Here is a 13,986-nt window from a genome sequence, read left to right on the forward strand (position 1 = left end):
ATATAGAAGACAGCTGTCCTCAACGTCAGCTTTGTGGAGGTAACCAAGCTGCAACTGAACGCATGATCCAGTTTGGGCGGGAGTTGCAAGCTTTGAGTGAACAGCTTTGTCGAGAATATGGAAAGAATGCCACACACAAAAAGATGTTGCAGGTATTGCACACTCACTATTTTGAACACGTTGAGTATTGTTGGTGGCCTCATTGTCTTCCTCTAGTTCCATAATTTTACAAGCAGCTTTCAAAAGGTGTATATTTCCAAAGCCATTTCAATTTAATTGACTGCGCCATTTTCTTTTAAAATCTATTGGAATAATCAACACAATTTTCTTTTAGTTTGACCAAGCAGAAAGTGATTAGTTAGGGAGCCCTTGGGTTTAAATGTCTGGAATTTAAACATATTCTTGATCAAAAGATATACAGGTACTCCGCGACTTGCGACCGTAATTGGGACCGAAGTATCTCGAAATAGATGTGTTAAAATTTTGCCCATGCGCATGGAGTACCGAAGTCTTAAAGCAAACTTTAAAATCAAATCTTTTTCTCATTCTGGTCCATGCTTATCTTAAAGCAAACTTTATTTTAAAGCAAACTTTTTAATCAAATCTATTTTTCATTCTAGTCCATGCTTATCTTAAAGCAAACTTTATTTTAAAGCAAACTTTTTAATCAAATCTATTTTTCATTCTGGTCCTTGCTTGGGGTGATCCCTGCCATGATATCCTGGAGCAAAAACTTCATCAACGGCTGAAAGAGATTAATGAAAATAATTTTTATAAAGGAACAGAGTACAATTTGTTTTGAAACCCAGTGTTGAAATGAAAGTCTTCTAAATCCCCTAGGCAAACAATTAAGAATTTCTAAATAATGTTTCCACTATTTTGTCTAATTGGATTGAATAATGTGCTTTAGTGTCAGAAGGTTGGAAATGCTGCGTTGTTGCTTGCATCTGCTTCTAGGTTATTGCCATACTGCCATGAGGAGCTGTCAATAAAAGATTAGACCACTCCTTACAAGCTGCTGTAATACATTTGCCAGTAGATGAGCAAAATAGGTAGAGGGCTGAAAGGAGGTCACCTGGTGGTGGGAAAAGCAGAATGAAATAGGAGTCAGGTAGTTTCTATGTGGTGTTAAATTTTTTTGTAATATTTTATCATTTTAAATATATTTAACAATCAACAATCATTCAAAATGCAAAACATCAAGAGAACCAAATCCTCCACCCCCTCCCCTCTATACAAGTCCTTTTAAACAGAGAAAGAACCAAGAAAAAGAAACAAAAAAAGAGCATGGAGTCACAGACCGGCCCGCAAAATGGCCGACAAACGTGGTGACTGCGCGGACCTGGATGTGACACTGGCCGTTGTCCCAGGTGACCTCCGAATGGCGGGAAGATGGGGAAACACTGGTCAATCCGAGGCCAGTGCTCTGATGACATGAGGTCCTGACGTCAGTGCCAGGGCCCATGTAAGCGCAACAGAGCAATAAATTAGTCTAGTTTTCGAAGGCTTTGGTGAGTGTGTTGTACTTCTCCATGCTCACATAGCACATAAGCTGTAATCCCATTGTCAGTGTGTACAGTAATACATATGGAGACATGATAATACCACAGTTTTAAAATCTATAAAGAGGTCTACTGGCTAGCCAGTAGCGATTGTAACCCTGTGTGTACATCATTGAGGTACCTATATGTTCTAAATAAGGCTGCCAGAATTTTAGGAAGGTGTTGTATCCTTTCCTGAAATTGTATGTGTTGCAGCTATTTATCTCTGAAGACCTATCCATGAAGAGATGGGACTTAGACTTCCAGGTTACTGCTATGTATTTCCTGGCCACGCTTAAGGCAATTTCTGTGAATTAAATTTGAGAATTAGTTAGTGGTTTACCAACCGTGGTAAAGTTCCCCACAAGACAAAGCTCTGGGCCTACTGGGAAGGTGACTCCCATAATCTTGGTTAGGATGTCACAGAGGTCATATCTGAAGAGCCTCACTGTGTAAAACTAGGTAGAATGTAAGAAGGAACCAACCTCTATACCACACCAAAAACACATCTCTGATAATGCAGGTTTATATTAGTGTAATTTCTGTAGGATGAGGTACAGCTGATGGAGAAAATTATAATGGACAATCTATTAGCCAATAAACTTCCCTGACATAGATCTGACCAGAGTTGTTCATCAATTGTGTCTAAGTCTGACTCCCATCTTGTCTTTAAGGTGTCTTTGGTGACAATCCTCTTTTCACTCCAGAGCCTCCACAGGTCTCACACCATGTTCTAACCAAGTGTTTTAAAATGGGGCTGACTGTCCTGGTGACTATAATTCTGGAATTCCATTAAAACATGAAATCGTAATACACCTTCTCTTTCAGAGAGTGCAGTCAAATTTGTACCCAGGAGGGGGCATCGTCCCTCTCACAAAAAAAAAGAAGAAATTAATCTCATTTGTGCCGCCAAATAATATTTTTTGAAACTAGGCACTCAGGTGCCTTCTAATCTATAATTCCATGTTAACCTTTCCATGGATATTCTGGGTTCTTTACAATTCTAGAAAAATTGCCCAACATGCTTTGGTTCGAGTTTTTACAAAGGTTTGAGATAGTTGAATGGGCAGTGTTAAATATTTTTGAAAGGTTCCTTTGTGACTTTTCCTCATTCTGTTCCAGGATGCATTTAGCCTGCTAGCATACTCAGATCCATGGAGCTGTCCAGTTGGAGAACAGCTTGATCCTATCCAGAGGGAACCTATCTGTGCTGCCCTTAATAGTGCTATTTTAGGTAAGCAGCAGAAAAAAATGAGCATGTTTTCAAACCTTTGAATCACGATTATGTGGTGGATATTAAGTTGCTGCCTATTCACAGCTTAGCTACACCTGTTAAGATTAAATTTCAATTTATTGTCAAGTAATAAAGATGGTGCAATATTACACGGAATTTGTTTCCGTTCGCCATCAGCAGAAATTGCCTGAAGGACCTCTTACAGTCAAAGAGAGGCAAAAGAGAGTCCCCTCAGAGTCACCAAATGTCCATGGATTCACCTCCAGCGCCTCCAGCTCTTCCACAGCCCCTGCCGCCAAAGAGTCCAGTCCAAACCATCAGCAGCCCAAGCTCCAGATCCGAACCTCTGACACAATCAGGAACCCTTCAGCTCCCCCGGCATCCTCTCGTATTCTAATTCTGATACCTGGTTCCCCCTTCTGCCAGCCTTGAGCCAAACTTCAGCATTCTGCAGCCCGGTGTGAATCCCTCAACCGCAGTCGCCAGCATCCCACAATCTGTGTGGGTTCTCCAGCGCCTGTGTGTTTCTTGAACAGCAGTACCTCCTCGCTGATTTACTGCCGCTAGTTATCGGTGTTAAAAAAAAATCAAGAGCATTCTAATTGTCATCTGTTTTGAGTGCACCTTCTCATGATTTTAATTCAGAAATCAAATTTGGAAAGAATTAATAAAAATGAAGTATTTTAAGTGGAGTAAAATGATAAAGGTGAAACCGATGTCTGTTTGTTCTTCCTTTCATACACAGAATCTCAGAATCTGCCAAAGCAGCCACCGTTGATGCTTGCACTGGGTCAGGCCTCTGAATGCCTCCGGCTAATGGCACATACAGGGATTGGATCCTGTTCATTTGCCAGAGTGGATGACTATTTGCACTAGTTGCTGTGGCAATGGAAAGACCTCAGATACTGCCCCCTCGCCTCCTGTTCAAGACAACAACCCTTCCCCTGTTCTCAAAGACCATCACACTGCCCACAAGACAGGTGCTGACTGATCCTTTCCTGCCAGCATCCTTGTTGCATTTTATCAGGTTACATGACTGAAAGCATTGCATTTTGGAAGAGATCATGAGTGCAGTGGTACACAGTATAAATGTAGCATATTCTGCTCTGAATTCTTGGTCACTGAGCCACCAGTATTTAACCCTGGAGGTTTTGTTCTAAGCTAGCCTCTGTTGTTTACTGGCCATCATTAGAGCTGTAACAAAATTTACATATTTGGAAATTTCATTCATTTAATTTGTAACAGCATTATTTGATGCTGTTCCAGTTCCTCTTCAGGCCCCTCTTCCTTTATCATACAATCTCAGAGCCCGCCCCCTGCCCCCCCCCCATGCTTTGAAGTGTAATGTTGACAAGAGTTCATTTCGAAAAATACAACTGTTGATTTGTTATAACCTCAGTAATCAACCATGTCTAGTTTACATCTTTTCAAAATTCCTCCTATGTATGGAACATTGCTGCTCAATATCACTTTGCTCTTTCATTCAGCTCTTCTGTCATTCAGCCATTTGAACGTAACTTCCTCTTTTTCCTTGTTGGGACTCTTATTTTAAAATCCCACATTTGTTCCAAACTTCTGTCTGTGAGTGTAAATCACGTTCTCAAACTGACACTTCCAATGAGTCTTCCCTTTGTCACCAAGAAGTAGAATGGGGCTGGGATACAAAGGAAGCAGTGGCAGGCAGATGATGTGGGTGCAAAGCAAATTGTGTCTGGACATTGGAGCAATCAAGGCAAAAGTTAATTACAGTAAATTTCTGCAAGTTTACAAAACATTTCTTGAAAGGGTTTACTTTGTGTGTTTGCTACAATTTAGATTAACTTGTTTAAAAACTGGTTGACTAGGAGCTGATTTCATTAACGCCTGATTATCGCAGCACTGATTTCAGACTTCTAGCTTAGCTCTGCAGTACTGTTTATTGAACAACTTATTCTAGTAATTGTCAAGCTTTAAAGTCATGTCAATGTGGTTGTCCTATTTAAAAGCAATTACTGATGTATCAAAGCTAAATCTTAAGTTCACAAGGTTCCACACATGAAGCAAGAAGCTTAAATAATGTTGTGAATTCTTGTAACAATCTCTAATATCAGAAAAAAAACAACCTAATTGCTTTAAAATAGGACAGTTCTATAGGTAAATAATTAATCTAAGTAAAAGTCATTATTAGCACAAAAGGCAGTGATCGTCAATTTAAGGAAGTTCTGAATAATTAGTCAAAATTATAACCAGACGAGATGGAATGTGAGCTGCGTATGTGGCCTGGCCGTTGTGAACAGTTCCCAATGCAGTTCTCCCAGCAGGCAGATTGAATTGTTGCCTTTTGCTAGGTTGTTTTTTTTTTAAACAGACCATTATTTCCTCAGATTTATTTTTTAATTGTTTAATTTGGGTTGAGAGAGTCATCTCCGGAATTTGATCCTAAAGACATCATAACCCATTCTAATTCCCAAAGATTGTTTTGAAAAAGAAATGCAGTTGCTTCTAAACATTGGAGTTTCTGCAGATTGTGCAGATTATGGCCATGTAACTCACCTCCAATAGAGAGAGAGAGAGAGAGATGTGAAGGTTGCAAGATCCTATTTCAACTTATTATCTTTTGTGATGTTGACTTGCTCGATTGTCCTGCAATAAAAGGTGGTACTGGGGGATGGAAATAAGGAACCAAAATAACTAAAATATGAATGTGGCAAGAGAAGATGGTGTGGCTGACTATAATGTCAGTGGAAAGTAGAAGCCACATTGGAAATTCTTAAAAAGCAAAATATGAAGGGAAATGAGGACCTTGTGTAAGACTGTTGTGACTGTTAACAAAGCCAAAGGGCCTTTGGGTTTAACTAATACATTCTTTTCCATTTTATGGAATTTTCACATTTTGGATAAGAAATTATTAGTTTTATTAGTAGATAAAATCAAATTTCTGTCAGGAAAGCAGTGGCACAGTGCAGGATAAATTATTGATGAAATGTCCATCTACAGGAAACATCTGGTTTTTCTTTTGACTTTTTAAATATGATGACTATTTAAGATGTGATGTGACAATTGTGTTACTTATTTTTAAAATCCATTCTGTGTTTCTTTTCTTAATTTATTTTCCCCGTGCATTTTCCCATTCTTTCCCAGTCAGTGTTGGGCAAGGAGAGACATTTTGCTAGGTGCTTTCCTGTTCCACATTAATCTGCCACAAGGAAGAATCCACAACTGTGGTGTCCCTGAAGCTTGTAACATATGGTGCTGTCTCATGACTTTCCATTGTATTTCTTGGTGTTGGGACAATATGATGTAGTCTCCGTGGCAAATCTGATGTCTAAAAAAATTCCAGCTTTAAAAATTTTAGATACTGTGTTTCTTCAGAATTCCAGCATCGTGCAACAGATGTTTTTTTTTTGGCTATGTACATTTTCATATTTAAGCACTTGTGCAACCCACAAAGTTGAAGGAATAGTCTGATATTGATGTTAAGACCCTGGTAATGCTTTGAGCATGCTAGGTTTAAGAAGTTGGAGGTATTTTTTAAAAACTTTTTTTGTTCTCTTTTTTATGAAGCAGAGATGAGCAGTTCTATGCACGCAGATTTAACACAAACCTGATTATGGAACAATGCTGACTGACATAACGCAAGTTTTAATTTTGCTCGCGGATTGAGGACTTTGATCTTTGATTAAAAGTTTTCTTCCGTCTTATTTCTACTTGATCTCCTGTCATTCCTTGATGGGATAGTTGGATACATTGAGTGTGGATGGCAGGGTAAGGGTTGAAATCCAAAGTTAAACAAGTGGAACTGTGGAGTAAGAGTTCATATATTGGGAAGAATATTAATTGACTACAAAATCAATTTAGATTGAAACTGTGATGAAAGGAGGAAGGCCAGCTGAGGAGATATAAATAGTAAAGGTGTCTGGAGTTGTTGCCTGTGCATTGCATTGATCTAGTAGCCATTCTCTGGCTGAGCTGGATTTATCTCATGAACATCAGACATTATCTCAAAGGCATTTGTGAAATTAGAATCCTCAGCTAAGTATTGTTCCCTCCAATTATGGAACTTTAAAGGAAGAACAGAGTATGCTGTAGAAGTAAATGGGAAAAGGGGGCAATAACTTCCTGATTTGGGAGAGTATGGAACTGCAAGAAGTTTGTGGTTGACACAAGGGGACAGAGGGGAAGAAGTTCAGCTTAAATGTGCCTTCTGCTAACATTTGAATGCCAATTCACTTCTGAAATCAATAAAATCAGATTTCAGAAGTGTACAGTAGTTACTGAATTGCACATGTCACAAGAGGGATGCATTTCAATGCACACGTTCCTTATCCAGAAATGTTGCTTTTTAACTAATTTGAAAGTTATCAAAGCTTCTTCATTATCCCTCTCAGTTCATAGGTCTTCTGTATCACTTTTGGATATATTGCAACATTTTTCAAATCATGTGCCACCATTTGAAGTTCTATAAGGCACGTGCGCCCACAAAATGGGCAATACAAGGTGGTTTTAGGTGTCAGTTACATGTGGTATTTCTTTTCAGCAAAATAATTTAAATGCATCAGTGTCCTAATTTTATGCAGTGTTTCCCATGATGCTCTTAGGGTGGCAGAGCTCTTATAAGTTCAACTTTATTCTTTTGGAAGATTCTTTTAATTTAAAAGATCACAATACATTAATGAACCTAACCTTAAAATTAATGGCTTGTATTTGAATTTATCAAGGGGTTAATTAAAAGGGATGTCGGTGGAATTAATCCACAATCTGAATATTATGTTTTAACGACACTGATAGTGATTTATCTTAATTCTCTTGGCCTTGATTTTGATTAAGAACGGCATTGAAGCAGATGTAGTACATTTTCATTTGTTACAAGTTCAATGACTTAACTGTGAAGCATGTTGCCCACACAGCACCCTCTCCACAAGAGGGGAGAAAAGTTTGCTAAAAATATTTTTCAGTTAGCATGTACCCACTGCTAAAGAATAAAAGCAAGATGAAAAAAAAAATGAAAGCTGATTGTTTTCCAATTGCATTATATTCACAGATATTTCTGATTGTGGGTTTTGAACTTAGAAAACAGATTAGATTTGGTTCAAGTTTAGTTCCAGTTGCTGCATATTTTATTTTTTTAAAGTTAATAATCTGAAAAATAAAGCATGTGTGCTCTTAACAGTTTGCCATTAAATTCAATTTCTACCTTCTTAACAAAGTAATTTATTTTAACACCACAAATAACATTAATGAGAATTTTATCAGTTCTCCACCTTAATTAATATATTGCATTTATATTTCATTTTTCTTTGGTGGTGTAGGATATGTTTAATAGCTTGATTGTTTCTTTTGAATTTCAATTAAGAAACAGAAAACCCTTGGTGGAAGCTATCAACAGATTTTTTAAACGAGCAAGTTAGGTAAATAAAAGGAGACTATAACATGTTCGGGTTATGTTTTCTAATCACGGTTGCTGGCTGGCCTCAGGGCTATGCTCCCACAATTTTAGCCATGTACCCTAAATCCAATAGAAATTTCCTTACAAATCACACAAATAAAGGTTTCTTGTAAATATTTTACATTTCACACCACCGTTAGCAACCAAGAAAATAAAGCACTCGTTGATCAAAAAAATACTTGCACGCTATTGTTTTGTCTTAGTACTTAACAGCAAATGCATCAAGGAACAAACTATAGGTGCATTTGCCACATGAATGAACTTTGAGATTGCATAGCCACTGAATTAACTCTATAGAGAGATTCCCAGCTCACCAGATATGGTTATTGGCATAATATATTGGTCAATGTTGTCTTGGAAATGGTTTTGTTCATGAGGTGTTAACTGGATGCCAACCTTGAAAATAAATTGTACCAGAAACATGAGGATAGGACTGTTTAAATTGGTGGATAAGCCCGTGATAGCCATGGGTTTACAGTCTGCGAATTAACTCCAGATTTCTACTTTCTGGATATTCCTCATCCAGTCATGTCGTCGCAAAATGTCATTCGGACTGACCATTGATATGCATTTCTTCAATTTTAAAAGGCAAATTGAATTTGTTTTTATTGTTCTTGACTAGTTGGTGTAAACAGTACACACCAGCTAAAATCAGAATTTACTTGCCAATTCTTACATACTGTTTGTTGTTCATCCAAAAGTATTGCAGTAATGAAATGAATGGACATTCAACGAAGTGTACACTAAGTTGATTTGTTTGCAAAATGCTCTCCTCAAAGCCTGAAAATCTATAATTCAGCAACTTGAACTTGTATTCAATATTGTATATTTGCAAATAACTGAAAGGCCAACCAACTGTAATGTTGGAAAGAGTACTGTCTCATCCCAGTTCTCATGCCTGTATTGTGTACTAGGTAAGTGTGAATGTGAGTGGCGATTTCATGCTATATGATAAGCTACAAAAAACTTTGTAAAACATTGTAATTTTTTTTTTTAATGTCCATTAATCAGTGGCAAGGTTGATGTTTTCACCTTAATGAGACAATCTAAAATTTTGAATTAAAGTTTTTGCTTTTATTTAATGATACCTGTTATTGGCAACAATGTTATTAATATGTTAAGTATCTCACTAGGTCTTAAAGCTGCGATTATGCACCAATGTAATCTTCATCCTGGTTTGTATGCTTTCAGTCCAACTATTCCAATCCTTGCAGCAACTCCCAGTACGTTTTGGCTGACATTTGAGACATTTCACAGGCTTTGGCACACTGAAGAAAAGTGATAATTTACCCCCCTTATCCTCTCTTTCAGTTAAATTTCCCAGTTGAGTTCTGATTATCGATGTAATCCCACATTCAGATTGGAAATAGGAGCATGCTGCATTCTTTCATTTGCACTCACGTTAAAACCCCGAAGTTGACACTTTTGAGTTTGTACCAGGCACTTTGAAATATGGGAACAGGAGGTCTCATTTATCTGACGTTACAAAGTGTACTGAAGCATGGCTTTGATTTTTTTTTTGCGTGTGCGCTCTTTTTCCCTTGGTTGGGTTCTGCAAAGCTAATGCTGATTTTTTTTTAATTATTTTTATTTTCTTTTTTAGAATAAAACGGTAAAAATTGTGTGACACTATTTAAAGATTTTTAAAGATTCTGTTAATCTAGTAATTCTAGTTTTGTGTACTTAACTGTGCTCAGCTTGAAACTATAAAGTCATTTTGTTTAAAGGAAAGGAAGGGTTAATAACATTTTGAATTTGGTATACAACATAAAATGTATACATTGTAATTTAATGAGTTTCTTTTGTGGCTCCAAACTCAGGTATGTTACATACAATTTACAGCATGGAATGTGAGGCAAGGTGTTTTGTTTTACCAGCACAAAACTCGTGAACTAATTTCTGTTCCATGCTCTTTATCAGTTTAGTTTTGTTATGAATTCAAAATGGACACATAAGCTGTGCACAAGTACAATGGTTGTTCAGTTTGAGCATAGTAAGTATTTGTGAAGCAAAAATTATCCAGTACTAGCATGAACATTTGAGAAACTTTTAAAACAAAAGCAAAACACACAAAAAAAAGAAAATATGTACTAGAAATATGTTAAAATGAAATGTATTCTGTTGTATTTTGACAGAATTATTTTTATTAAAATACAGTCATGTGCTAAAATTCCTGTTGTTTTTTTTTTAATAACTGACCCTTGGTTTTTTGGCAATTTATTATATGTTGGCTACAAACATGGTCTATAAATAACATGTTAATAATTTGTTGATATAATTAAAATAAAAATGTAGGGTTATGTTCTGAAGATCAAAGGTATGGTTAAAACATGGTTCGTTCATAGCTGAAAACTAAGCCCAACTCCTGGCTGACCTTGAATGACAATATTTTTTCTTTGCAGCCTAAGAAGCCAGGTCTTAATATGGCGAGCTTTATGTATCATGCTTCTCACATTAAACTCATTTTTTAATGAGGAAGTGCTGTAAAACATTTTAAATATTCTGCAGCTGGTTTCATTGAGATCAGTTGGCTGATCAAACCAGTGCCAGTGAATGAGAGGTTCCAGCTCTTAATTTTTACATTCAGTTTTACATTAGAGAAGGCTGAAGACCATGTGGACATCTGTTTTCAGAAACACAGCAGCATCCTAATACCTGATTTTTGGTCCATTGCTTCCCAATCCCACATCTGCTGACCTAAAGGTTTTCATTCAGATGGAGCTGTTGCCCTACTGTGCTGAATCCTTAACAGAAGTATTTGCAGTGGTTAAACCCCTGAAGCAGATAAAATATCCAATGACTGATCACAATAGTAATGTAATTCATGGTAATTAATTTTTTGAAACCATAAAAATGAACCAAACATTGTAAGTTGTCTGGAAGAGACATGGGTAAACTGCCTTAGCCAAACATAAGAACATTAAACATATCAATTCCAAGGTGGAAGTATTCCTCCACAACGAGAGATAAAGGTAAGGATTTGTGTGATCCTCTTGAAAAGGAGAGAAGTAACTGATTTAAAATATTGCCCTATATACAGGTTCCAAATCAAGACAAGTGTGAATGTCATTAGGTATCCAAACCAGACCTTTTGGGCAGTATAGGTGTCTTCTAAATTTCTTCTAGGCCAGTGGTTCTCAACCTTTTTCTTTCCACTCACATACCACTTTAAGTAATCTCTATGCCATCGGTGCTCTGTGATTAGTAAGGGATTACTTAAAGTGATATGTGAGTGGAAAGAAAAAGGTTGAGAATCACTGTGCTCCAGGGCCATATTAGCTTCTTTGCATGTGAATGGTGGGAATACTATATTTTGCCTGATCTGTTAAACATTTCCAGTCTTTTTCAGTTTTTTGTGTCAGGTGTAGTGGTGGTGGATTGTGCATTCAGGTTTTTTTTAAATCATATTCTGACTATACATTTACAACCAGACAAAACAGCATTTCTCTGAGTGGGAAAATTGTGAGAGAGTTTTCAAGTTAAGTTTGTCTTCTGATTGCACAAGTATAACCCAACGAAACAGTGTTCTCCGGTCCTGGGTACAAAACATGCAAGCACACAACCAGATATAACACACATACAGACAAACAATACATATTCAGAATAAGTAATTCATCTATACAAATAAATATTGTTTCATGAATATGAGAGTCTTGGGTGGTTAATGTGAGCAGTTCCTTTGGTCGTTCAGTATTCTTGCTGCCTGTGGGAAGAAGCTGTTCCTCAGTCTGGTGGTGCTGGCTCTGATACTCCTGTATCTCCTGATGGAAGCAGCTGAAAGGAGCTGTGTGCAAGGTGGAAGGGGTCCTCAATGATTTTGCCTGCCCTTTTCAGACAACAATCCCGGTACATCACATTGATGGGGGACAGTGATTCTCTGGGCCACTCTTACGTTCCTGTGGATTGATTTCCAAATCATTTCTCTGCAGAAACCATACCATACTGTGATGCAGACGACTAAGATGCTCTGGATATAGCTCTTATAGAATGTTGACATAATGGCGGCCAGTAGCCTTGTCCGCTTCAGTCTTCTTAGAAAGTGCAGTCACTGTTGCACCTTGCTGACAAGTGAGGGGATGCACGTCCACGATAGGTCCCTAGTTAAATGAAGATGATTGGCTCTGATAAGAATTTCCAAGCACCTCACTGAAGAGTGGGACAAAAAAGGCTATAAGCCACGTCACCTGATATTGAAGATACTGTGCCTATGATTTAAACAAACTTTCACTCGGTATTGTTGATCTTCAGATCCAAGCTGCACCCACAACCTGTGAACCATGAAGCATTTATAAATTGAGTAGTATTAATAAAATGCAAATGTCATTTATATGTAAGATATGAGATGGGACTTGCAAGGTTTTATGTATGATTTATTCCTCATGGGGTGGGTTTGATTTGTTCTACTTATCTTTGGCTCTCAACCCAGTCTAAGTACACAGAAAGCACACAATTCTTCAGGCTGCTCTAAATGTATTGAAGTATTATGGTAGTGGTGGGAAGAGGATTAGAATTATCAGCGTACTTACATGTGTAATTTACTGGAGAAAAATATGTTACTTGATGAAGTATTCTATTGTACATTTTAATGAACTAGTGTTCAATTAGCTGATGCCCTCAGTGTAAAGTTAAAGAAAAGTTCAGTTTCAACCTGGTCATCTCATCACAAAATTTTCTCTTGGTTTGGGCAATCTCAAGGTTGAATGTTGAAACTCAAGTATGCACTTAGTAATAGATGTTTTAAAAACCAATCTAAATGTAATTGCACAGGCACAATACAATGGCACAGACAATACGCCGATTGACACGGACTTTTGCACACAGCACAATGTTAAATGCAAAAAAACAACAAAATGAATAAACAATAAGTGCTGCACTTATCAAAATCAATACAATTTGGAACACCTTGCAAAATGAAAATAATAGTCCATAAATGGCAAATAACAATGTATTAAATAATGATCTTTTAATCTACTACCTACATTTTTAACATCACACTAATTTATTGAAAATACATGTCTTATTACAATCTTCCAAAGTATTCTTGGTTCTGGAATTGTCCCTTTAGATTAGAAAATTGTACAAGTCGCTCCACTACTTAATACAGGTGAGAGAGGGGAACTGGGGACTTAATGAGCAATTAGATTAACATCTGTTGCCAGTTACTGTTTGGCACGATTGGCATAGAAGAGGTTAGCGCAAAGCTGTTACAGCGCCAAAAATCAGGGCCGGAGTTCGAATCCCGCGCTGTCTATAAGGAGTTTGTGCATTCTCTCTGTGTTTGCGTGGGTTTTCCCCAAGGGCTCCGGTTTCCTCCCATCATTCGAAACATAGTGGGAGTGCAAGTTAATTGGGTGTAAATTGGATTGGGTGGCACAGACTCATTTTTTAAATGATTTTTTAAAATTTACTAGAATCTATAGTTTATGATACAGTAACTAACATGAAGTTTGTATGTTGATCAGAGAGAGGAGGATGTTTGTCCTCGTAACCATCGGGGGATCATTATCTAAATTAGGAGAACTTTGGTGCCACCTAGTTAAGCAAAATACTAATATCTTTAAAGAACCCTACTTTATAGTCACAGTATGAAACTCTTCCAACACATTGCCTGGGTACATTCCTTACACTGATAGGACAAACTCACCAAAATTGGTTAGCTGAATCTGAAGGACGTGGGTGGCTGCTTGAGCCTATGTTTATGCTATCAAACATAAACCTACTTTCTTGCCCTTGCACCTTTCCAGTGACAGATGCATCTATCTGTGATAGCGTTGGTAGAAATGACC

The 13,986-nt window shown here is 37.4% G+C and overlaps 1 protein-coding gene across 6 annotated transcripts in view; it reads left to right on the top strand.

The window, feature by feature from the left end:
• The window catches only part of ranbp10 (RAN binding protein 10), a 93,674-nt gene extending 87,219 nt beyond the window's left edge, over window positions 1–6,455 (top strand). For all 6 annotated transcript variants that reach the window (XM_069901477.1, XM_069901478.1, XM_069901481.1 and 3 more), the window contains 3 exons: window positions 7–152; window positions 2,664–2,775; window positions 3,521–6,455. In XM_069901477.1, the coding sequence (XP_069757578.1) occupies window positions 7–152; window positions 2,664–2,775; window positions 3,521–3,651 (389 nt within the window). In that variant the 3' untranslated portion in view covers window positions 3,652–6,455. The remainder of the gene's footprint in view (window positions 1–6; window positions 153–2,663; window positions 2,776–3,520) is intronic.
• The last annotated feature ends 7,531 nt before the right edge of the window (window positions 6,456–13,986 follow it).

The sequence above is a fragment of the Narcine bancroftii genome, chromosome 10 (genome assembly GCF_036971445.1).
Source record: "Narcine bancroftii isolate sNarBan1 chromosome 10, sNarBan1.hap1, whole genome shotgun sequence".
In the NCBI taxonomy this organism is placed as follows: domain Eukaryota; kingdom Metazoa; phylum Chordata; class Chondrichthyes; order Torpediniformes; family Narcinidae; genus Narcine; species Narcine bancroftii.